The sequence below is a fragment of the Cetorhinus maximus genome, chromosome 11 (genome assembly GCF_964194155.1).
Source record: "Cetorhinus maximus chromosome 11, sCetMax3.hap1.1, whole genome shotgun sequence".
Lineage (NCBI taxonomy): Eukaryota > Metazoa > Chordata > Chondrichthyes > Lamniformes > Cetorhinidae > Cetorhinus > Cetorhinus maximus.
In genome coordinates this window covers 28,293,937-28,320,963 of record NC_135889.1, presented here as the reverse complement: position 1 = coordinate 28,320,963, position 27,027 = coordinate 28,293,937, and the positions used below count along the sequence as shown (strand labels likewise).

Sequence of the window (27,027 nt, the reverse complement as noted above, 5' to 3'; positions counted from 1 at the left end):
ATCTAGCACAATTTTAAGTGGAAGTGTGATTTGTACTTAGACTGTGAAAATGGAAACAACTGTATGTATGTGTGAGAGAATTTCCCTAGGCTTTTCATAATTTCTACTCATTGTATATGCACTGCAAGGGATGACGATGTATATTTCTTACAGTTGTACCAGATGAAGGAAGCAAGAGAGACATTGTGTTCCTTATCGATGGATCGGACAATGTTGGAAATGGAAATTTGCCTTTTGTTCGTGATTTTCTCACAAGTATTATAGAAAACTTCGACATTGGAAGTGACAGAGTCCAAGTTGGTCTAGTACAGTATAGTAATTTTGCAGAAACTGAATTCTATCTGAACACCTATTCCTCAGAAGATGAAATTCTCTCTCATGTGGAAGGACTCAGACTGAGGGGTGGGATGCCACTTAACACTGGAGCAGCACTTGACTATGTCCTTAGAAATCACTTTACCAGATCTTCAGGAAGTAGGAAAGAGGAAGGTGTTCCTCAGTTGTTGGTGCTCATCACTGCTGGAAGGTCCAGCGATGATATCAAACCATCTACAGATGCATTGAAGCAAGCTGCTGTAATAATATTTGCTATAGGAGCCAGGAATGCAGACCCAGCACAACTAAAAGAAATTGCAATTGACCCCAGTTTGGTTTTCAGAATGCAGGAATTCCATTCTCTGCCACATATACAGGAACAGGTTATGACACCACTATCTACGCTGGCTGCCTCACGTGCACCTACTAAAAAGCCAACTGTTCCTATTAAACAAGGTACTTCAAACTTTCCATTCTTCTCAATGTTATTGTATTTGCTAACAACAACAACTTATATTTATGTAGTGCCTTTACTGTAATAGTACATCCCAAGGTACTTCAATGTATGACACCGTGCCACATAAAGACAGAATAGGTCAGATGACCAAAAGGTTGGTCAAAGAAGTAGTTTTAAGGAGTTTCATAAAGGAGCAAAGCGAGTAGAGAGACTGTGAGATGTAGGGAGGGTATTCCAGAGCTTAGGGCCTAGGCAATTGAAGGCACGGCCACAATGGTGGAGCAATGAAAATTTGGGATGCACAACAGGCCAGAATTGAGGGGAGTGGGTATCTCAGAGGGTTGGGCTGGAGAAAATTACAGAGATAGGGAGGGATAAGGCCTAGGAAGATGAAGAGGGATTTGAAAATAAGGATGACATTTTAACATTGAGAAATTGTTTGACTGGGTGCCAATGTAGGTCAGCAGCACAGTGAACACATGCATCAAAATGAACTGCTATTATTTGAAAGGTCCATGAGGAAAGGCAATGGTACGAATCAATCTTTTAATAGCTAATTATATAAAATCAAACAGATATGAAATTAAAATGAATGGATGGAAGAGTGCCATGGATGGGGTGAGACTCACCACGTGCAGCCTGATTTCATAAAATTTTGCCTTTCAAGCAGTCAGCGTTATTGAAAGTTGTGCTGAAAATTTCATACACAAAGTGGTCACAGAAAAGAAGATTAAGGATATCTTAAGAATATTAAGGATAGATTAACAAGTGAAGAAAGTTAATGCAAGAGATAAAACAATAGAGATTATCTATTAGTTTAAATGTCTGAAACATTTAGGGGAGGATTTTCCCCTTGTTAGGTGGGCGCGGTGGGTGGGCCCGGGAACACTGACTACCGCCGGCGATCGGGCCCTGACCGTGATTTCACGCTGGCTGGCCAATTAATGGCCAACCAGCATGAAAAGTGCGCTGAAACGCTCAGCACTGCCTTGGTCGGAGGGGGGGTAGTCAGCGCGTGCACACAGGTGCATTCACAGAAAGCTTCCTGAAGGCACAGAGCTGCCTCAAGGAGCTGAAGATTTTTAACTTCACAAATCAAGATTTTAAAATTAAGGTAAACATGGTCCCCTCATCTGTCACATGAGCAGGGGCATATTAAAAATGACTTTTAAAAGTTTTTAATCAATGGTTGAAACCTCATCCCGCTCTTGGATGCAGTTTTGCAAAAAATGCAAAGGCTGCTTGGCCTTTTCGCTTGCCTGACAACCGTAAGGTTGGACAGGCAGCAAAAAGTTCAATTCAATTAATTGATTAAGGCCCTTAATAGGCCTCTTAATTGTCGGCGGGTGCACTGCTGCCTCACGTGTGCTCTCACTGACCAAAATATCGCGTGAGTGCACAGTAACGTCGGGATGCTCGCCCGCTGTCATCGTGCACTATTTTCCTCCCGTTCGGGTCAGGTCCGAGTCCGCCCGATGAGGGAAAAATTAGAAATGTTCGTTTTAATCAAAGAAGGATGCAGTAAGCTAATATCTCAGCTCTTGTTTAGCTTAATAGCAGCAACTTTACATTACACAAACTTCCAGGACTTGAGCATCTGATCACTTGAGGGCATTACTAAGGAAGTGCTGCATTGTTGGTGATCTTTTTAATGAGATGTTAAACGGAAGTCCAGTCTGCCTGTTCAGGTGGATGTCAAAGATCACATAGCACTTTTTAAAGTAAGGGAGCTCTTCCATTGTCCCTGCCAATATTCCTCTCTCAAACAACGCCGCTAGAAAGAAGGTCATTCTTCTCATATACTGTTCTGGGGGCCTTGTTCTGCACAACTTGGCTGTCATAGTTGCCTAAATTGCATGAGACTGCATTACAAAAGTAACTTATTGGTTTTAAAACATGTGGGGATGTCCTGAGTTTGGGGTCAGACTCTACATCAATGATGTTTTTTCTCTTTCTGTCACCAGCTCAACTATTACAAATGAAAGATTTAATAGAAGCAATTTGAATCTTTCTTTCAGAATGAAGTCACACTGGTGGGCTTTAAAATGCAACAAAATAATTTTATGAACTTAAGGCATTAAATTGTTTCATTCTGAAAAAAAAACAAAAACTGCTGGAAATGCTCAACAGGCTTAGCAGTGTCTTTGGAGAGAGAAACAGTTAACATTTCAAGTCAATGTCATCAGAGTTGAGGTCAACAAATGTTATTGACCTGAAATGTTACCTATGTTTCTCTCATTTATTTCAGATTCCAGAAATTGCAGTGCTTTGCCTTAGCTTCAATCAGTTTAATTTCTTTAATGATTTTGGTTATATTTTAATCTTGTTTACACACTTGATTTGGAAATGCAATTACAGGTACTCAGTATATTTCATCTTATTGCATGCTTGCTCCTTATAACAATCGAGCACAAAAGCTCAATTTTGTCAGTATCATAGGGTTTGCTTTCCACAATGTTCTCATTCCCAGTCTCCTCAGCGCCATCTGCACAAACTCTGACTCGTCCAAAACTTTCCAGCTTGCATCCACCTTTTCATGCACATTACCCTTATCCTTGTCAGTTCTCACTGATTCAATGTGAACCAGCACACCCAATTTAAGATCGTCATTTTTTTCTTCAAATCCCCATACTCCAGTATACTTCTTTGGCTCTATGGCCTGGTGTATATGATTATCTATTGTGCATACCTTGTCATTCTGCCTTTTCATGACAATCACATTCCCTGTGTTGAAATATATGTTTCACACTTCCTTTTGGTTTACTGTATAATCTCCCTCACTTTTATATCAAGTGCATCTTCCTCCTCCCTTGTTTGCACAATTTGTTTCTCACTCCTTTCAGCCACCTCACCCTGAAACTTTCTTCCTAAATCTCTTTGCTTCCTTCCGCAATATTTTGATTCTGCCAGCTGTAACTTTTGCAAACTTCACTCCTAATTTCTGTTCTGCTGCTCTTCCTTTAAAGTACATTTTTACACTTTTTTATATAATAAAGGCCATGTAAATGTAAATTGCATTTCATACAAACTGTGTCCATATTATATGATGGATTGTGAATTTTAATACTTATTTATTCCAGTTGTGCCTGAAGTAGTGAACATGAGAGACATTGTGTTCCTCATTGATGGATCAGACCATGTTGGAGACACAAATTTTGCTCTTGTCCGTGATTTTCTCGCAAGTATAATACAGAATCTCGATATTGGAAATCACAGATTTCAAGTAGGCTTGGTACAGTACAGCACTCATGCAGATACTGAGTTCTATCTGAACACCTATTTATCAAAAGCTGATATTCTGTCTCATGTGAGAAGACTGAGACTGAAAGGTGGGACGAGACTTAATACAGGTGCAGCCATGGACTATGTCTATAGATACCATTTTATCAGCTCTGCAGGAAGCAGGAAGAGAAATGGTGCTGCTCAGTTTTTGGTGCTCCTGACTGGTGGAAGGTCCAGCGATGATGTTAATCTAGCTGCTGCTGCATTGAAGCGAGCTACTATAATGAGTTTTGCGGTAGGAGTCAAGAATGCAGACTTAGCACAGCTAAAAGAGATTGCTATTGATCCCAGTTTAGTCTTCAATACAAATGAATACTATTCTTTATCAAATATACAAGAAGAGATGACAGCACTATTATCAACTCTGCCTGCTCCACGGGCAATTCCTGAAGAGCCAACTGCTCTCATTAAACAAGGTATTTGATATTTTGTTCTATTGAACTTTGTTTTGATATACGTAAAGGTGTATAAGATGTTACTGTTGATTAAAAGTTATTTAATGCTAGCAAATCTTCCATGATGTTGTTCATGGTAAGTAGGAAGATTTTATAACATTAAGAGGTGTGATCAACAAAATGTGACAGTCAAACTGTGACAAGGAAACTATTACAATCATAGTGTGGTGCAAGTGGGGAGATGGTGGTGTGGTGGTAATGTCACTGGACTGGCAATCTAGGCTAAAACAAAAATACCTGGAAAAATTCAGTAGGTCTGACAGCATTTGTGGAGAGGGTTACAGTTGACATCTAAAGGATGTGCTAATGGGGACATTAAGGGTAGAAAGCAGGATGAGCAAGTGATAGATGGCCCTAGTGGGGGTGGGGTGGGGGGGAAGGGATCAAAATGGGCTAAAAGGTGGAGATGAAACAATAGATCAAAATAAATTTAAAAATAGGAGGGAAAGAAAAATATATTTGTAAAAAATTATAAATTATTGGAAAAAGTGGGATCAGAAAGGGGGTGGGGATGGAGGAGAGAGTTCATGATCTGAAATTGTTGAACTCAATATTAAGTCTGGAAGACTGTAAAGTGCCTAGTCGGAAGATGAGGTGCTGTTCCTCCAGTTTGCGTTGAGCTTCACTGGAACATTGCAGCAGGCCAAGGACGGACATGTGGGCATGAGAAGCAGGGTGGAGTGTTGAAATGGCAAGTGACAGGGAGGTCTGGGTAATGCTTGCGGACAGACCGAAGGTGTTCCGCAAAGCGGTCACCTAGTCTGTATTTGGTCTCTCCAATGTAGAGGAGACCGCATTGGAAGCAGCGAGTGCAGTAGACTAAATTGAGGGAAGTGCAAGTGAAGTGCTGCTTCACTTGAAAGGAGTGTTTGGGCCCTTGGATGGTGAGGAGGGCGGAAGTAAAGGGGCAGGTGTTGCACCTTTTGCGGTTGCATGGGAAGGTGCCGTGGGAGGGGGTTGAGGTGTAGGCGGTGATGGAGGAATGGACCAGGGTGTCCCGGAGGCTGTGGAAAGCTGCCGGTGGGGGTGAAGGGAAGATGTGTTTGGTGGTGGCATCATGCTGGACTTGGCGGAAATAGCGGAGGATGACCCTTTGAACGCAGAGGCTGGTGGGGTGATAAGTGAGGACAAGAGGGTCCCTATCATGGTTCTGGGAGGGAGAGGAAGGTGTAAGGGCGGATGCGTGGGAGATGGGTCGGACACAGTTGAGGGCCCTGTCAACCACCGTGGGTGGAAAAGTTCGGTTAAGGAAGAAGGAAGACATGTCAGAGGAACTGTTTTGGAAAGTGGCAACATCAGAACAGATGCGATGGAGGCAAAAGAACTGAGAGAATGGGATAGAGTCCTTACAGGAAGTGGGTTGTGAGGAGCTGTAGTTGAGGTAGCTGTGAGAGTTGGTAGGCTTGTAATGAATATTGGTGGACGGTCTATCACCAGAAATTGAGACTGAGAGGTCACCTCCATCCCCCACCGGGATGGTCTGAGGGCTCTCCGCTTCTTCCTCGAACAGAGGCCTGAACAATCCCCATCCACCACTACTCTCCTCTGTCTGGCTAAACTTGTTCTCTCACTGAACAATTTCTCCTTAAACTCCTCTCACTTCCTCCAAATAAAAGGTGTGGCTATGGGTACCCGCATGGGCCCCAGTTATGCCTGTCTCTTTATGCGGTATGTGGAACATTCCTTGTTCCAGTCCTACTCAGGCCCCCTCCCACAACTCTTTCTCCGGTACATCGATGACTGCTTCGGTGCCACTTCATGCTCTCATCTGGATCTGGAAAAATTTATTAATTTTGCTTCCAATTTCCACCCCTCCATCATTTTCACGTGGTCCATCACTGACATTTCCCTTCCCTTCCTTGACCTCTCAGTCTCAATTTCTGGTGATAGAATGTCCACCAATATTCATTACAAGCCTACCGACTCCCACAGCTACCTCGACTACAGCTCCTCACACCCCGCTTCCTGTAAGGACTCCATCCCATTCTCTCAGTTCCTTCGCCTCCGTCGCATCTGTTCTGATGATGCCACTTTCCAAAACAGTTCCTTTGACATGTCTTCCTTCTTCCTTAACCGAGGTTTTCCACCCACAGTGGTTGACAGGGCCCTCAACCGTGTCCAGCCCATCTCCCGCGCATCCGCCCTCACACCTTCCTCTCCCTTCCAGAACCATGATAGGGACCCCCTTGTCCCCACTTATCACCCCACCAGCCTCCGCATTCAAAGGATCATCCTCCACCATTTCCGCCAAATCCAGCTTGATGCCACCACCAAACACATCTTCCCTTCATTCCCCCTGGCGGCTTTCCGCAGGGATCGTTCTCTCCGGGACACCCTGGTCCACTCCTCCATCACCCCCAACGCCTCAACCCCTTCCCACTGCACCTTCCCATGCAACCGCAGAAGGTGCAACACCTGCCCCTTTAATTCCGCCCTCCTCACCGTCCAAGGGCCCAAACACTTCACTTGCGCTTCCCTCAATTTAGTCTACTGCATTCGTTGCTCCCAATGCGGTCTCCTCTACACTTGAGAGAGCAAACGCAGACTGGGAGTCCGCTTTGCGGAACACCTTCGGTCTGTCCGCAATCATGCCCCAGACCTCCCTGTCGCTTGCCATTTCAACAGTCCACCCTGCTTCTCATGCCCACATGTACGTCCTTGGCCTGCTGAAATGTTCCAGTGAAGCTCAACGCAAACTGGAGGAACAGCACCTCATCTTCCGACTAGGCACTTTACAGTCTTCCGGACTTAATATTGAGTTCAACAATTTCAGATCATGAACTCTCTCCTCCATCCCCACCCCCTTTCTGATCCCCCTTTTTCCAATAATTTATAATTTTTTTACAACTATATTTTTCTTTTCCCTCCTATTTTTAAATTTATTTTAATCTATTGTTTCATCTCCACCTTTTAGCCCATTTCGATCCCTTCCCCCCACTCCACCCCCACTAGGGCCATCTGTCACTTGCTCATCCTGCTTTCTACCCTTAATGTCCCCATTAGCACATCCTTTAGATAATATCACTACCATCAACAGCCCTTTGTCCTTTTGTCTATACATCGTTGGCAGTCTCTTCTTGGTCTCCACCTATCACTGGCCCCCTATCGAGCTCTACCTGTCTCACCCACCCCCCTCTACCAGCTTATATTTTATCTCATTTCTATATGTCTTAGTTCTGATGAAGGGTCATACGGACTTGAAACATCAACTATATCCCTCTCCGCAGATGCTGTCAGACCTGCTGAGTTTTTCCAGGTATTTTTGTTTTTGTTCTAGATTTCCAGCATCCGCAGTATTTTGCTTTTATTATAGCAATCTAGGCTAATGCTCTGGGGACACAGATTCAAATCCCATCATGGCAGCTGGTTGAATTTAAATTCAATTAGTTAATGTACCTGGACTTGCTGTAAAAGCCTTTTAGGCAAGGAAATCTGCTATCCTTACCTGGTGTGGCCTACATGTGACTCCAGATTCAGAGCAATGCCCAAATCCCTTGCAAGAAAAAAGAGTAAATATGATGTTTGTAGCAAGTATACACACTGTTATTGGAAGGCTTTTGATATATTACTTGAGTAAACCTTCATGTTTTGTAATTGGTTCTTGGATGCTAATCTTTGTAGCTATGTATATCTGTCCTACACAGCAATAAATAAATGGACATTCTATATTTTGCTGTCAAATTTCAACTTAAAGCAGCATTGACCCATTCTATCATTTTGATTCTTCCATCACTGTGTCCATAATTGGCAACTGTAAGCGATTAGCATGTTTACATTTTCTAACTTATCAACAAAACTGATATGATGGACTTTCCACTGTGTTCAAAATTCAGCGGAGTCAATTTTGACATTGGATATGACACTAAACTGTGCGAAATTTGCTCGGTCTCCAATTAAGCACCTCTCCCAACTTTCATCTTCACTGATTTTCTGTAAATAACTTTGAAAAACAACAGAGCAGAAGCTGTTGGAAAAAAGTTTGGCTGTCACATATACATCATGGGAAATTGAATGTGTTACACATGCTTAGATGGCATTTTCTTAGCGACATAAGAACTGGAGCAGGCCATTCAGCCCCTCGTCTTTTTTGCCATTCAGTTAAATCATGCCTCATCTCTGTCATAACTCACCTACCCACTTTCTATAATTCATACTACCTTTGACTTAAAAGAATTCTGGCAATCTCAGCTTTGAAGTTTTCATTAGCCGTCGCACCCTATAACTGCAGCCTCAGCAGCCTTTTTTGTGTGGGAGAGGTCTTGATTTCCAGTATCCTCATGTGAAGACATCCTTCCTGACATCCCCTCTGAATAGCCTAGCTCTAATTTTAATCTTATGTCCCTTTATTCTGGACACATCTAATAATTCATTTAACCATCGTAACCACCTCAATTAGATCATCCCTTAATCTTCTATATAGAGGATTTCCCTAATTTTTATACAATTTTTCCTCATTTTATATGCTTTACAAGGAATGACGATATATATTTCTTCCAGTTGTGCCTGATGACGGAAGCAAGAGAGACATTGTGTTCCTTATTGATGGATCAGACAATGTTGGAAACAGAAATCTTCCTTTTGTCCGTGATTTTCTCACAAGTATAATAGAAAACCTTGATATTGGAAGTGACAGAATTCAAATTGGACTGGTACAGTACAGTAATTATGCAGAAACTGAATTCTATCTGAATACCTATTCTTCAGAAGATGAAATTCTATCTCATGTAGAAGGACTCAGACTGAGAGGTGGGACAATCCTTAATACTGGTGCAGCACTGGACTCTGTCCTCCGATATCATTTCACTAGATCTGCAGGAAGTAGGAAAGAGGAAGGTGTTCCTCAGATACTGGTACTCATCACTAGCGGAAGCTCCAGAGATGATGTTAAACCACAAGCAGATGCATTAAGGCAAGCTGCTATGATAATCTTTTCCATAGGAGCCAAGAATGCTAACCCAGCACAGATGAAAGAAATTGCAATGGACCCAGATCTGGTGTTCAATGTACAGGAATTCCACTCCCTGCCAGATATACAGGAACAAGTGATGACATCATTATCAACACTGGCTGTTCCAGTAGTAACTCATAACAAACCAACAGTAATTGCTGGAAGACCAACGGACACTATTATAGAAGGTACATAGATTTTGTTCTCTACTTGTTTTAACCTTCATCACAACAGATTAATTATTGATAAGCCAGTAACTAACATTGTTATGATCCCCAGCTGAGGTTACCGCTGGCCAAGCCTGATCCCAGAGTGGAACCCAGCTTGATAGATCCTAACTTTTAATTTGTTTGCTTAGATAGATGGAGAGTGGCTAGTGAACAGAGTCACAGGAGTCAACTGATGAACTTTTAACAAAAGAATAAAACAGTTATTCAACAAGAAAAGGTGAACCATATTACAATACTCCTTCACCCACAACTACACCTTTGACGGATATATACAGATTTGTAAAGATAACACAAGTTACAAAGCTATCTTATACTCTGATGTTCACAGTAAGTACACAATCCATGTAAACCAGTAGGCACCCTGTGGTCAGACACACCACACTTTGAAACCAATTGACAGATGCCACCTCAATCGGATGCCATGGATCTCTCATCAACTACCCACAGACGCTTGTCACACTGTGAGCCAACCAGTCTCATTGACCTCTGCCCTTCACATGAGGGTTTCCAATCTCCACTCTCCAAGAACTCGCTTTGGAATCTTCTCCCAAACTGACGCTTTCTCACAGATACCTTCTGTAAGAGTTCATCTTCAGGATTTTGAACCTTCCTTCTGATGTTCCTCTCCCCTGGGTCACCACATGCCTTCAAGCTGTCTTCCACGCATTCTCTCACCAACTCAGCTGTCACAGTACAGAATTACGTCACATGCCCATAGCAAAGAGTTACGGACTTTCAGTTGTCTCTTTGGACCTTCTGACTTCTCAAGCCTTTATCATTTTAAGTTTGAAGCTTGGAGTCTTTCACTGCCCCGCACTCTTAACTTCACTTAACAGGACCTTTTCCCAGGTTCCTGTCCTTCTGTTGACTAGAAGGTCTTCTTGGGGCTTTCACCTAGTCAACTCCGCTGGATTCTTGGGGTTTTTCTTTAGCTTGGGACTGGCCAACTGTCCCTTCTAGGCTGCTCCTCTGGCAGCTATTTTCAAAACCAGCTGAACTCCAACAGTTTCCAAAACAAACTGCTGTTTCTCTTCTTCTGTATGTGTGTGTCTGTGGGAGGGACCTGTCTCTCTGGACGCCTGTTGCTAGGCAACAGCCCAATTCTTCTACCCTTGCTTGTTTAACCTAGCTGCAATAGTCATAAAAACCTCATTAGAAATGCAGGCACCTTTTTTAAAGTGAAACTAAAACTCAATTTGTCCTTTCCTTAACACACAGATACAGAAATACAAATCAAGCTTAAACTTTAAAGCTAAAACTCATTCCTAACACCGACAAATACAAATATAACTTACTTAAACTATCTCTATTTCCTAACTAATATAATTATCTCTCTCACCAATTTAGATGAGAAGTTGGAAACGGTCCCATTATTCTACGTGATGTTTACCACATCAGGTCTGAAACAAAGCCCTTGAAATTCATACCACTCCCTCAATGTCAAAGCAATTCACAGAAAATTCATCTCAAGTGAAAACTTGTCCAAATTATCAGTTCACCATAAGAATCAGATAGACATCCTTAACTGGATTAGGTTTTGCTTATAGGCAATAGAATATGTGGAGGATATTTTGGTTCCTTCAGTATAATAATTTATTTACACATCGCCATAGTGATGCAGAACTACCCTCCCCGGAGCTGACAGCCTGACAGTGTCATGTATTGCTATTTCCTCAGAATAATAGGATAGTTATAAAACAGGAGGACATTCAGCCCATCAAGTCCACTCTAGCTCTCTACAGGAATAAATCAACTAGTCGCACTCCCCTGTCCTTTCACTGTGACCCTATCTCCAGTGTTTATCCAATTCCCTTTTGAAAGCAACAATTGAATCTGCCTCCACCAAACTCTCGGGTATTGCTTTCCAAATCCTAACAGCATGCTGCATAAAAATTGCTTTCTCATGTCACCTTTAGTTCTTCTGACAAACCCCTTAAATCTGTGTGCTCAGGGTCTTGACTCTTTAGCCAATAGGGAACTCTTTCTCTCTGTTTATTTTATCTAGACCCCACATGATTTAGACCCCACATGATTTTAAACACCTCGACAAATTTATTCTCAATCTTCTCATCTGCAAGGAGAACAACCCCAGATTCTCCAGTGTATCCCTGGCACTGAAATCCCTCATCCATGGAACCATGCTCAAAAATATTATCTGCACCCTCTCTAAACTCTGCATATAATGTATGGTGTCCAGAATTGGACACAATAGTCCAGTTAAGGCTGAAACAGTAGTTTGTAAAGGTTCACCATAACTTCTTTGCCGTTGTACTTAATACTTTATTTATGAAGCTCAGGTCCTGTATACCTTTTAACCACTTTCTCAACTTGCCTTGTCACCTTCAACGATTTGTGCACATATACCCCAAGATGTCTGTATTCTTGCAGCCCCTTTAGAATTGTACCCTTTAGTTTATATTGCCTTTCCTTGCTTTTCCTACCAAAATGTGCCACTTCCTATTTCCCTGCATTAAATTCCATTTGCCTTGTGTCTGCCCATTCCATCAGTCTATTTATGTTCTGTTGAAGTCTATAACTATTCTCCTCATGGTTCACAATACTTCCAAGTTCTCTGTCATCTGCAAATTTTGAAATTGTGCCCTATACATGCAAGTGATTAATATATATCAGGAAAAGCAAAGGTCCTCGCACTGATCCCTGGGCAACCTTCCTCCAGTGTGAAAAAACTTTTACTGTTACTCTGTTTCCTGACACTCATCCAATTTTGTTTCTCTGCTGTCACTGTCTCTTTTATTCCTTCAAATTTGATGACAAGCCTATTATGTGGCACTTTGTCAAATGCCTTTTGAAAATCGATATACATCACATCAACCACATTATCCTCATCAACCCTCTCTGCTACTTCATCAAAAAATTCAATCAAATTACTTAAACACGATTTGCCTTTAATAAATCCATGCTGGCTTTCATTAATTAATCTATACTTTTCCAAGTACCTGTTAATTTTGTCCTGGATGGTCTTTTCTAAAAACTTTCCCACCATTAAGTTAAACTGACTGGCCTGTAGTTGCTGGGATTATCCTTACACACTTTTTAGAAGAAGGGTGTAACATTTACAATACTCTTGTCCTTTGGCGACACCCCCAAATCTAAGGAGCATTGGAAGATTATGGCCATATCACCACAATTTCCACTCTTACTTCCTTCAGACTACAGACAATAAATACCTCATTAGTCTGTTCCAAAAATCAATGGATACCTCACACCCAATGTATTTGGGAAGTTGTTGATTCTTTTTTGGCTGCAAATTGGGGATATGGAACAGAAACAGAGGGTGGAAGTTTCCCAGACTTGCACTAAATGTGGTAGCAGGGGGGAAAACAACATTTTCCCCACTGGCTGCAATGGCAGTTTCTCATGCCGCACCATCCCAATCCCGCCATATTAATCGTGTATTCCTGGGAAACACACTGTTTCGATGATGGTGGGCGGGCTGTCATTCACCGCTATCCCTTTGCCGCTTCCTCACGCCGGGCACTACATTTAAAGTGCAGCCACATGTACACCTCTCCAACCCAGGACTGCTGCATGGAAACATGGCCCTGAAAGGCAAAAAGAGTGCAGCTCCTAGGTTTAATGATGCATCCCTCAAGTGCCTTTTGGACACAGAGGAGGCCCGCTGTGATATTGTCTACCCTCATTCTGGCTGCAGGAGGGGCACCAACATCAGCAATCAGGCTTGGGAGGCGGTGGCAGTGGTGGTCAGTGTCAATGCCCTGCAACAGAGGACAGCCACCCAGTGCTGCAAGAGGCTGAATGATCCCCTCCGTTCTGCCAGGGTAAGTCTTTCTTCTCATAACTCTCAATTCACACAATCACAAGCCTGTCACACATCCACAGGGATCTCACTCACTGCCAGTACAAGGGGCATCACCATTCACTCTCTCACACACACCATCATTGTCCTCATCCCATTCATGGGACCACTCACCACCCACACATGCCAGACATACTTATCACCTGGCCTGGCAGGTGTTCTGCTTACACACTCCATCTGTCTTCATGCAAAACAAGCTGGCACACAACAAAAAGGAGAGATCATAGACTGGTGGAGGAATGGCTGAAATCAAGGTCCTCATGGACTTTTGAAAACAGAGCCATCAAGCTGGCCGGTGAGGATCTGGACCATTCCTGTGCTGATGGTGATGTTAGTGGTGCTCTACCAGGTGAGGATCCAGCAGTGCAACATCCATCAGACAACCATGCTGTGAGTGATGCGTCCTGTTTCACAGGCCACTGCCATGCACTAATTATCTCCCCTTGCTTCCACAGGCACATCTGGGAAACAGCCAATGGAGTCCATGACCCAGGGCTTCCAATCAAGCCCCAAAGAAACCTCTGAAGAGGAATCTGGAGGCACCATCCCTGAAGTCCCAATACAGAGCTCACCCACACCCTCCATCAGTGCAGAGACACACATGTCGGTGGGGCCTAGCTTTAGAGTAACCTCGGGATCACAATATGGTGAGCACATTGCACTTTCTGATCCACAGCAGGTGGTGGCAGGGACTTCCCAGCACTCGGAGGACAGCTGGAGGCCAGAAATCTGCTGAGTCCGAGTCAAATGACAAGCCTCTGGACTCGGTCATACCTCAGTTGCTGAAGCTGCAAAGGCATCAGAAGGGATGTCTGATGTACTCATCAGATTCCAAGGCATGATGGAGGAGCCTGTCTGCCTTCAGGCTGAGGTGATAGCGCTGGCATGCCAACACACCTAGGTCAACACTGGAAGGATGGCGGTCGCCATGGGGACCTTGGTCCAGGATGTCGTTCCTGCACTGCTGCGTGGACTAAATTCCATCGCTGATGCTATAGTTGGCCTCCAACAGTGTGTATGTGAGAGGGGTGGGGGGGCAGCTCGATCTCACTCCAGCTTCCCTTTCTCCTCAAGGAATCAGCCAGGGGCTGTTGGGCACCCATAGGGAGGAAGATCAGCAGGTGCACACCCTGGGACCATCCACCCAGGTGACTCCGGGAGAGTCCGGCCCATCTGAATCCCCTCTTCCTGTGGCCCCAGCAGCTCCATCTCCACAGGCCGAGGAGAGTGACACTGCCACACACCAGGACCCCAAAAGCAGACTGGAGTCCTCCAGGTCTCAGCCCTCCAGAGGACACCCGCCAAGGTCATCACAGACAAGGTGTAGCAGTCAGCAGGCTGCCTCCATCTCCGCTGCAGATGTCGGGGGAGCACCAAGACGTAGCAGGGTTAGGAAGGTTAAGAAGATGTAGTTGCACAGACTGGGCACAAATGTTAATCACTTGTACATAATGTTCACAATTGTAAATAAACTCTCAAGAATGTCTCCCTGCCTATGGTTCCTTGTTCTGATGAGCAGTGTTCATGTCACTCAGATGTGAAACCTTCCTGCACAAGATAAAGGCAGCGTTCAGACCAAAGTGATGACCCGGTCTCACATTCCCTGGACACATTACTGATGCCTGCACCTCAATGATGTTTGTCATTGCTGCCAGAATGTTGTGGGCCGGCATCACAGAGTTCCATCATTCTCTCTGTGTGCTCTCAGCACCTTCAAAGTGGGGCTGGCTCCCACCTCATCAGCATCTGTGATCAGTGATCTTGTGCTCCTGAAGGGGTCAGGTGCAGAAGGCGAACAAAGGATCAGGTGCATTTGAAGTTTCATGGCTGTGTTTCCATGATATAGCCCTGATCACAGAGCACAAGTGAGCTGCCCTCAGCCAGACAGGAGTCAGACATTCTCAGAAGCCATGTGAAGATCTATGGACTGTTCTCACTGCATGTCGTCATCATCCTCCTGGAATTGAGTACTATTAGCACCTCTACTGCGTCTCCATGACAGGAGCCTTATCACAGAGGGTATGTGCACTGCCATATGCCAGACTGTAGTCAATCGTTCACAGATGCAATGTGAGGATCTATGGTGCCTTCTCACTGCATGTCGTCATCATCCTCCACAAATCTAGCCTCCCGAGGATGGCTGCCTCATCTGACCAGTGCAAGGGCTTCACTTCTGTCATGTCATCGTTGACTTCGAGGACCTGTTTCAAGATGTCCAGCTCCTCCATCTCCTCTTCAGCCAGCTCCTCTCCACATTGCAGCGCCAGGTTGTAAAGGGCTCAGCAGAAGATGACGATATGTGACAACCTCTGTGGGCTATATTACAGGGCTCCACCAGACCAGTCCAGGCACCGGAACTTTATTTTCAGCATCCCGATGGTTTGCTCCACCAATTTGTGGCATGAGCCTCATTGTACCTTCGCTCTGCTGCAATCTGAGGCTGCCGCACAGTTGTCATCAGCTACGTCTTCTGCGGGTAGCCATTGTCCTGAGGAGCCATCTCTGCAGCCTCTTTGGATCCTGGAAGACGTCAGGGATCTGTGACCAAATGACAATGTAGGAGTTGTGGACACTCCCTGGGAACTGTGTGCAGACCTGCAGGATGCATCTGTGGTGGTTGCACATGAGCTGCACATTAAGCGATTGGAATCCCTTGCGGTTGACATAGTTGATTGCTTTTTGCAACAGAGACCTGAGCACCACATGAGTGCAGTCGATGGCACCCTGCACCTGAGGGAAACCTGAGATCTGGGCAAATCCTGGCTTTATTGGTCCCGGGCGAAATGCACAAAGTTGTGTGCTCTCGGGGAGATGACATCTGTGACCTCATGGATGCATTTGTCGGTGGAGGCTTGTGATAGCCCACAGGGGTCACCTCTGGAGCCCTGAAAGGAGCCACTAGCGTAAAAATTGAGCCCCGCTGTCACTTTCACAGCCATGGGCAGTGCATGCCCTCCATGCCCCTGTGGTGCCAAATCCTGCTGCAGTTGGCAGATGTGACCGACCAGTTCCCTAAACATGCGCAGTCTTTAGCGACACTGGTTTCGGTCATCTGCAGGAATGAAAGGCAGTGTGTATAGACACTGGGGTTAGCTAGGCGCCGAACAGTGACCGCTCGCTGTGGCTCTTCAGCAGCATGCGCATGAGCCCCAGCTGCCCCTCCTTCCTGAGGGTGCTGCTCCTCCCTCTGTCCAGCCAGACGCCTTCATCTCCATCGTCTTCACCCTCTGTATGCCACGAGGCATAAAGCTAGTTCACCAGGCTCCATGCTGTATTGTAAGCTATCTACATCATTACCAATATGTTCCGAGCACTTATGCTCTAAATTACCCATTTGCAACTGCCTCCCTATGGCTCTGTCAAGGAGTTTCTTGGATGTAAACATATTGTGGAAAAAATCTGCCATACTGAGTAGATCAGGACAGGAAATGTTAATTACTCTTTAATGGAAGAAGCAGAGCACAACCAGAAGTAGCCACCAATGGATAATGGTAAACTGCAATGATCCTGATCATATTTTTGTAAAACATTGATCTATTTTCCATGAATTATTTTAATGTTTTGACTTTGTATATTAATGTTCAGTTTCAGCAGTCAGGAAGAGAGATATAGTCTTCCTAATCGATGGTTCTCCTGGAATGGGAAGATCATTTCTTCAAGTCCGTGAGTTTCTTAACAAAGTAATCCAGGAGCTCGATATTGGACCTGACAAAGATCAAGTTGCTGTGGTACAATACAGTTCAAACCCAAGACTTGAATTTGGTCTTAATAGTCATTCAACTAAAGATGAGGTTTTGGATGCAATAAAAAAGCTGAGATTAAAAGCAGGAAGACCCCTCAACACTGGTGCTGCACTGGACTATGTCACAAGGAATGTCTTCACTCCATCTGCAGGGGGCAGGGGCGATGCTGGAGCTTCACAAATCCTGGTGCTCATCACTGCTGGGAAATCCAGAGATGATGTTGGACAGGCAGCAGATGCAGTGAAACAGGCTGGTATAGTGCCCATTGCTATCGGGGCCAAGAGTGCAGACATGTCGGAGCTACAACAGATAGTGTCTAATCCTGATTCTGTTTTGAAACTGAGAGATTTCAAGGAATTGCAAACTGTTCAACAAGAACTGCTCTCTAAAGTTAGAGCAGTGTTTGCAATTGAGAAAGCAACAGTTACAACTGAAGGTAAAAGTCTTTGTTAAACTATAGTTACTGAATTTAAGTTAAAGAACACAAACTGAAGGAAAGTGACTAATATTGAAAGAGGGAGGTAATCAAGACTGCAGATGCGCAATTTGCAAAGAAACCCTACAAATTCCTTGACATTGTTAATGATGTTTTTAAAACATTTATTCATGGGATGTGGGCATTGCTGGCTAGGCCAGCATTTATTGCCCATCTCTAATTGTCCTTGTTCAGAGGGCATTTTAAGAGCCAACCACATTGCTGTGGTCATATGTAGGTAGGTAAGGATGAGACCAGACCAGGTAAGGACAGCAGATTTCCTTCCCTGAAGGGCATTAGTGAACCAGATGGGTTTTTACAACAATTGACACTGGTTTCATGGTCATCATTAGACTTTTCATTTCCATTGAATGCAAATTCCACCATCTCCTGTGGTAGGATTTAAACTCAGGTTCAAACTCAGTGCTTTATCCTGGGCCACTGGATTACTAGTCCAGTGACAATACCACTACGCCATCGCCTTCCCAAGATAATTCTTATTCAAACCTCTAATAAACCTTGTAATTACCTCACTTATGTTGGTGACAAATTAGCATACTGAGAAAGTGTAGATTTAGAGGTAATAATGTAAAAATGTAGAAAGAAGGCGTTTTGTAGTTCGTCCCAGTCCATAATATGTTTCAGCACCCAGACTGATCATTTTAAAATCTTCTTGCTACCATTACCAGCCCTTGTCTTTGTGCTAAGATATATTTTTCTGCAGAAAGATTATACGCTGTAGTATAGTAGAGTGAGAGCTACACCTCAAGATTCTTGAATAAGGCAATCAATCAGCCAGTGTTTGGTGTCTGTTTTAATCAGGGCTCAAGAGTCGGAGGCAGGATAGCTCAAGATGGTCACAAGCCAACGTACAATCAGAAAAATATAGCTGAAGATAGCATACAAAAGTCCACTCTCTTCAACTCTCGGCAAATTAGATGTAACTATTCTTATCTATTTCTGGGAAATTATAACCAGAGTAGCACTAAATGAATTGCTTATACATAAATAATGCTTTTAAATTTATGCCAGAAACTCAAAGATTAGTGTAGATGAATGTATACCTGTTTTTTAACCGTCCTCATCAACCAAAATGTTCCACAGAGCACCAGGGTGAAGTTTAAAGCACCATTTCTCCTGTCTACAGAAGTCTCAGATTGTGTTGCTAAGAACTCTTGCATGTAGAAATTCAATTGCTGACTTAACTAAATTGATGTGGTTAGATGGTGAAGGGTGAGAGGAGACTCATGTGGAGAATAAACACTACCTACTGGGCCAAATAATCTGTTTCTGTGTTGTATACTTTGTAATACTTTCCAAATCATATGAACAGTCTGTCTACAATTCATCTAATCGGTATATTTTACAATCCTCCTCCATGTTTGCCAGCATTCTCATTTTTTTGTGTTGCTAACAAGTCTTTATAATGTACTCCCAACACCCAAGTCCAAATCATCCAGAAAACAAAAGTGGACCAAACACTGACCCATGGGTTACTTGCAATCTATCTCAAATCTCAGCAACAACAATCAAATTTAACTTTTCATTTCTTGTTCTTTAATCAATGTTCAATCATACATTACCCCTCATACTAATTTTTAGTTGTAAGTCTGTTATATGACAAGCTATTAAATGCAGCACATCTGCATTATTACTATTTATACAATCAGCCATTTGTCATATTCTTATTAAATTTGCCAAATATGGTTTGCTTGGATAAATCCATGCTAGCTGCTGTTGATTAACATACACATTATGAAATGTTTGCTAATTTGATATTGAATTATGTACATATGAACATACGAATTAGGAGCAGGAGCAAGCCACTCGGCCTCTCAAGCTTGCTCCACCACTCAATAAGATCATGGCTGATCTGAATGTAACCTCAACCCTACATTCCTGCCTACCCCTGATAACCTTTCACCCCCTTGTTAATCAAGAATCTATCTAGCTCTGCCTTAAAAATATTCAGACTCTGCTTCCACTGCCTTTTGAGGAAGAAAGTTCCAAAGACTTTCAACCCTCTGAGAGAAAAAACTTCTCTTCACCTCTTCACAGTTCTGCCGAAGGGTCATGAGGACTCGAAACGTCAACTCTTTTCTTCTCCGCCGATGCTGCCAGACCTGCTGAGTTTTTCCTGGTAATTCTGTTTTTGTTTTGGATTTCCAGCATCCGCAGTAGTTTTTTGTTTTTTTCTCTTCACCTCTGTCTTAAATGAGCAACCTCTTGTTTTTAAATAGTGACCCCTAGTTCTAGATTCTCCCACAAGAGGAAATATCCTCTCCACTTCCACCCTGTCAAGACCCCTCAGGACCTTAAAGATTTCAATTAAGTTGCCTCTTACTCTTCTAAACTCCAGTTTTTTTATACTCTGTCCTATTGGGTAGTTACAATTAGGGGGCCTGTACACCACTCCCATAAGTGGCTTCTTGCCTTTGTCATTCCTCATCTCACCCCAAACCGCTTCTACATCCTGGTTTCCTGAACTTAGGTCATCCCTCTCTACTATGTTAATACCATCATTAATTAACAGAGCCACCCCTCCATCTTTTCCTAACTTCCTGTCCTTCCTAAATGTCACATACCCTTCAATATTTAGGCCCCAACCTATGTCATCCTGTAGCCATGTCTCTGTAATGGGTATCAGATTGTACTCATTTATTTGTATTTGCGCTATCTGCACTATCAGTTCATCTATATTCTAAAATGTTACCATAACCAATACTTCATTGAACCTAGCCATGTTGTCTTCATAATTTCCCAGTTGCTTTTCTTTTCTCACATTAGCTATTTGGCCTCACTCCATGTCCCAGAATTAAATCAGAAATGTTTCCTTCCTTGCTGAATTAAAATATACTGACCGAGGAAGCAGTTTTGGATTCCTCTAAAGTATTCCACATTATTAAAAGCATTATTTTTATTCCGGTTGTTGTAGTAAAATGTGTGAAAGGGCTTCACAGGAGAATTATCAGACAAAATTTAACACTGAGCCACATTAGGAGAAAATAGCACAAATGAACAAAAGCTTGATCAAAGAGCTAGGAGTTCAAGAGTGTCTTAAAAGCAGAGTGAGGGATAGATAGAGAGACTTTAGGGAGGGGATTACAAATTACAGACCTTAGGGTCTAAACAGCAGGAGACACAGCCACCAGTGGTAAGGCAAAGGAAATCAGGTATGCGCAAGGGACCAAAATTGGAGGAATGCAGAGTTCTCATTGGTTTGCAGAACTGCAGGAGGTTATAGAGTTGGAAAGTTTTGTCATATGAATTCCATAATGTAATTCTGGCATTTTTTCCCAATGTTATACCCACTTTGTTGTTCATTACATGAAACATCTACAACAATGTATCATGGTTCACTGTGTAACAAGAACTGTGATGTGAGGAAGTCATTCTTTCTGTTTGTGTTGAATTTGTATTCATACTTTTCTCTTAGTTCACCATTGTGTACCTGAATAGGTGCACTTATTTCATCTGGATATTATAGGCTAGAAACTGGTCCATGCCAAAATTCAGATGCAAATCCAGCTGTGGCAATAACCAGTGCACAAAAACTGATCCATAAGAGGTTCCTACAAAACTGGTCCTTTTGTACTTATCTTTTTGGTGTCAGGACCACTGGTTTGATTACTTTCAGACCGAGGTAATCAACTGCAGCATCTTTCTCACATTCTTTGGGCAGTTACTAGCCAGTTTCCCAAAGGAGCCTGAAGTGGGCTAGACCATTCATTTGCCAGTCAATGGGTCTAAATTTAGTTTCAAGAGGATATTCTGAAAACTTCGAGGATACCCTAACCAATTTATTAAGCAGCTCTCTCTAGTCAATGCTGCATGTCATATTGGACTCTTAAATACCCATTTTTAGTTAGAAGATCCACTTTATCAGTCAACGTACTGTGGCTATAAGGGTTTACTTTTCTGTAGGGTGTAGATTTATTTTAGGTCTCTCCCAACTTGATGTACCCATTACTCTTAATGTATCTGGGTAGTGCAGGTCTCCCCTTGAGGTTCAGGAAGCACAAACAAAAAATCAGTGATTAAATTATTGAATTTATAAAATTCCCTACGAGCCAATTAGACTGAAATCTGGCAGTGAGAACAGATTTACCAGGTGTTATTTAATTACTTTGATTTGATTTTCTTTTCCAGTTCTACCAAAGGAAATGAGTGAGAGAGACATTGTGTTCCTTATTGATGGATCAGACAATGTTGGAAACACAAATTTATCTTTTGTCCGTGATTTTATGACAAGAATAATTCAGAACCTGGCCATTGGAAGTGACAAGGTGCGTGTAGGCCTGGCACAGTACAGTGATGACACAGAAGCTGAGTTCTATCTAAACACTTATTCATCAGAAGCTGAACTTCTGTCTCATATCAGAAGTCTCAGACTGAGAGGGGGGACAACAGTCAACACTGGTTCAGCGTTGGACTTTGCCATTAAATACTATTTTACTAGTTCTGCAGGAAGCCGAATAAAAGAAAATGTTCCTCAGTTTTTGGTGCTCGTTACTGGTGGAAGGTCCAGCGATGATGTGGAAGCACCAGCAGATGCATTGAAGCGAGCTGCAGTAATGACCTTTGCTGTTGGAGTCAAGCATCCAGACCCAGCACAGCTAGAAGAGATTGCAATTGACCCAAGTTTAATCTTCAATGTAAAGGAATTCCACTCTCTGTCAGATATACAGAATCAGATGATGGTACCATTGACAACACTGACTGTTCCAACAGTAATTATTGAAGAACCAACAATAAAACCTGAAGAGGAACCTGTTCCTCCTACAGAAGGTACCTGAATTACATTATACCTTTTTTTCCAGATATTATGCATTACCAGTAGGGTTAAAGGAGGACAACTGGATGAGTCCCGAAAATGGGCATGGGGATCATAAAAGCACAATTATCCCACACACATTCATTGCCACACGGGCAGCCTGCCAACTTTGTGCTGTCTCCTAATTTAAAGGAGGCTAGTGTGTAGCCCAGTGCTAAACACACTGCTGCACTGCTTAGCAGAGGGCCCATTTTTGTGCAAGGCTAGCACCACTTAAAGCTAGCTTGTACAACTTAAAGCCAGCCTGTACCTCTTAAGGGAGAATCACAGAATTTTAACGGCACAGGAGGCGGCCATTCGGCCCATCATGTCTGCACTGGCTCTCCAAATGAGCATTATGACCTAGTGCCATTCCCCTGCCTTTTCCCCATACCCTTGCACATTGTTTCTATTCAAATAATCATCTAATGCCCTTTTGAATGCCTTGATTGAACACCACACTTTCACGCAGTGTATTCCGTTGTGTGAAGAAGTTTTTTCTCACGTCACATTTGCTTCTTTTGCAAATCACTTTAAATCTGTGCCCTCTCATTCTTGATCCTTTTACAGGCTGGAACAGCTTCTCCCTATCTAGTCTATCCAGCCCCCTCATGATTTTGAGCATCTCTATCAAATTTCCTCTTAGCCTTCTTCTCTCCAAGGAGAACAGTCCCAACCTCTCCAATCTATCCTCATAGCTGAAGCTTCTCATCCCTGGAACCATTCTTGTAAACCTCTTCTGCACTCTCTCCAATGTGTTCACATCCTTCCTTTAGTGTGGCATCCAGAACTGTACACAATACTCCAGGTGACGTCTAACAAGTGTCTTATATAAATTCAGCATAGCCTCCCTTCTCTTGTACTCTATGCCCCTAATAAAAACAGAAAGTGCTGGAAATACTCATCAGGTCTGGCAGCATCTGAAGAACATGTGACTCGAAATGTTAGCTCTCTTTCTCTCTCCACCAATGCTGCAGACCTGCTGAGTGTTTCCTGCACTTTCTGTTTTTATTTCAGATTTCTCGCATCTGCAGTTCTTTGGCTTTCCTCTTAAAGGGAAAGTGTATTCAGGCTGTTGCAGATGCTGGGAGTGGCTGAGGAAGGCTATATGACCTGCAAGAAGAGTGAAAAGGGTACTACAGGGCAGAGAGCACTGGAGGCCCTGGAGCAGGAGGTAGCCAGGGGGAGAGAAGGCTCCTCTATCCAAAGGAGGCCAGAAGGATGAAGGCACTTGAAGGAGACAGCCATTGCTGTCAATGCCAGCAGGAAGTTTAATGACCTCACAGATGTGGTCAAGGTCAGTGAATGCATCTTCAAATGCATAAATATCGTTCCAAATGAATGACTGGCCTCACACACACCTCAATTCACCAACCTCTCCTTCACTCAAATACCAATATTCTCTGTCAGCCATAAGGTGTATAAAATTATGAGGGGCATAGATAGGGTAGATGGAAGGAACTTTTCCCCTTGGTGGAGGGATCAATGACCGGGGGCATAGATTTAAGGTGAGGGACAGAAGGTTTAGAGGGGATGTGAAGAAGAATTTTTTCACCCAGAAGGTGGTAGGAATCTGGAACTCACTGCCTGAAAGGGTGGTAGAGGCAGAAACCCTCATAACATTTAAGAAGTATTTGGGTGTGCACTTGTGATGCCATGGCATAGTGCTGGAAAATGGGATTAGAATAGTCAGGTACTTGTTTGACCGGCGCAGACTCGATGGGTCGAAGGGCCTTTTTCTGTGCTGTAGGCCTCTATGACTCTATAACCTAATATTCATAGCCTCACCTTACCCTAGCACACTCAGTGCTGCTGAAAGCCTCACACCCACATTTCACAGCTTGCATTCACTGCCAGTTATTCAACGATGATATACATATTACCCAAGCACATTGCATCACTGTTCCCACTGTCTTGTATGACAAGATGGCGCATAACCACAGACAGGAACACCTAATTGGTGGGAACAAGAATGGCTGCACATCCTCATCCCAGTAGAGGAGACGGCATTGGCTGTCACTGAAGCAGTTAAGACTGGGGCCATGCCAGTTGTGAGCTGAAACCATTGAAGATGACATTACGTTCTTACATAATCTTGCATCTCACTTCCCTCTCATCCCACAAAATTTTCTGATGTCCAGGCTACAGATGCTCTAAGCATGCCCTTCTTGCTTTCTCTGCCTTTTTGTCACCGTGATCTAGATTTCTGCTTTTCCTCTTTCAGGTACCCAAGAATAGCCACCTGGTCAGGCCTGGCAGGGGTGGGGGGGCGGGAAGCATGAAGTGTAAGAGGAACCTGCGACCTCTACCATCTAGAAGGACAGGGCAGCAGATAGATGGGAACACCACCACCTACAAGTTCCATTCCAAGCCACTCACCAGCCTGACTTGGAAATATATTGCCATTCCTTCACTGTTGCTGGGTCAAAATCCTGGAACTCCCTTCCTAACAACACTGGGGGTGTTCCTACGCCACATGGACTGCAATGGTTTGAGGAGGCAGCATACCACCTTCTCAAGGGCAATTATGATGGGCAATAAATGCTGGCCTAGCCAGTGACACTCACATCCAATGAATAAATAAAAAAACCTGGCATTTTTAAGTGCCATATAATTTCAGCTATTCTGTAAAGATCATCTGCTATGCCCCAACTAGAAACCTTCCACCAGCCGTACTGCCGCCATTGGGGTAGCATTGCATAGGAGCACCAGGACGGACAAAGGCACCTGCATGACAGGCACTGAGGAAATGCACGAGGGTGATCAGTTTACTTTTGCAAGGAATATTGGATGTTTTGTTTTATAAAATTGATTTGGAATGGTTGTTTTTTGGTGATTTTTCTTTCAGCATTGTAGTCAAGAGGATTCTGTGATGATCAGTGGGAAGGTAAGGTGTGGAAATGGGGAACTGGGGTAACGTTCACTGGAATTGTAGTCAGATAAGGTGATCATGGACAGCCTGATGGGAAAGGGGAAGTGTTGGTTGCCTCCTTCCTTCCTCCTCTTCTACTTCTCCATTTTGAACACCAAAACTGTAGGTGTTATGGATCTGAATTTTGTTGCTAGTATATTTAGGGTGGAGTTCTATTCTTTTCTGGCATTGCTCATGACTGTGAGGTAGGAGCACAGCTGAAGGACCCTTTCTGGGATGCCAGGAGACAAATAGAACATTTTGAAGGTGAGCTGAAATGGCCAAAAGATGAGTTGGCACTTAATTGAGCTCTGAGGATGCACATATATCAAAGAAGGGCAAGCACTTTGGTTTCTCTATCACAAACCAGGAAGTAGGCCTTCATACAGCTCCTCTGTATTTTGTTTCAGTTTTAATGTTCACATCAAATTCCTTATTACTTACCTTAATCTAGAAGTTAATTATTTAAATTGTATTTATTTAAATCTCTGTTCAATTTCTGCAGCCAGGAAGAGAGATATCGTCTTCCTAATCGATGGCTCTCCTGGAATGGGAAGATCCTTCCCTCTAGTCCGTGAGTTTCTTAATAAAATAATTCAGGAGCTCGATATTGGACCTGACAAAGATCAAGTTGCTGTGGTACAATACAGTTCAGACTCGAGAGTTGAATTTGGCCTCAATATTCATTCAACTAAAGATGAGGTTTTGGATGCAATAAAAAAGCTGAGATTGAAAACAGGAAGACCCCTCAACACTGGTGCTGCACTGGACTATGTCACAAGGAATGTCTTCACTCCATCTGCAGGGAGCAGGGGCGAAGCTGGAGCTTCACAAATCCTGGTGCTCATCACTGCTGGGAAATCCAGAGATGATGTTGGACAGGCAGCAGATGCAGTGAAACAGGCTGGTATAGTGCCCATTGCTATCGGGGCCAAGAGTGCAGACATGTTGGAGCTACAACAGATTGTATATGAATCCAATTTTATTTTGAAACTGAGAGATTTTAGAGAATTGCCAAGTATTCAAAAGGAACTGATATCTAAAGTCAAAACCGTTTTCCTTATTGAAGAAATAACTGCTGTTAATACTGAAGGTAAAAAGACTTTGACTAATTGTGATTGTTCTATGCCATTATTTACTCAGCAGACTCAAAATTATATTTTAAAAAATCAGAAGTTTGAGCTGTGAAACCATAGAATCATAGAAACTCGCAACTCAGAAAGAGTCCGTTCCTACCATTGTGCCTGTGCTGGCACTTTGGAAGAGGAGTCGTGCTATTTACCCACTTTTTGTCTGTAACCTGGTTAGTTCATCATCCTCCCTTTTAAAATTACATTCTAAGCTTCTAGGTAAGTACATCTCTCCCTTGTACAGACTATTCCATCTTCTCTTAGTCTCTTGCACATGACTGCTGATGTCACTGTTACATCATTGAAAACATCACTATCTCATTGCAATAACTATTAACCCATTATTTTACATCTCCCCCTAAATATATTCTCAATTTTTAAAATAATAATCTTAAGCTATTTTTTTTCAACTATTTACATTGCCATCATC

At 43.2% G+C, this 27,027-nt stretch overlaps 1 protein-coding gene across 9 annotated transcripts in view; it reads left to right on the top strand.

Moving 5' to 3' along the window:
* Positions 1-27,027, top strand: part of LOC144686458 (collagen alpha-3(VI) chain-like) — a 243,199-nt gene that overhangs the window by 173,107 nt on the left and 43,065 nt on the right. For 8 of the 9 annotated variants that reach the window (XM_078551700.1, XM_078551703.1, XM_078551702.1 and 5 more), the window contains 6 exons: positions 154-771; positions 3,853-4,470; positions 9,007-9,645; positions 17,111-17,704; positions 21,893-22,531; positions 25,973-26,560. In XM_078551700.1, coding sequence (XP_078407826.1) covers positions 154-771; positions 3,853-4,470; positions 9,007-9,645; positions 17,111-17,704; positions 21,893-22,531; positions 25,973-26,560 — 3,696 coding nt within the window. The remainder of the gene's footprint in view (positions 1-153; positions 772-3,852; positions 4,471-9,006; positions 9,646-17,110; positions 17,705-21,892; positions 22,532-25,972; positions 26,561-27,027) is intronic. The other variant, XM_078551701.1, reaches the window with a different exon arrangement.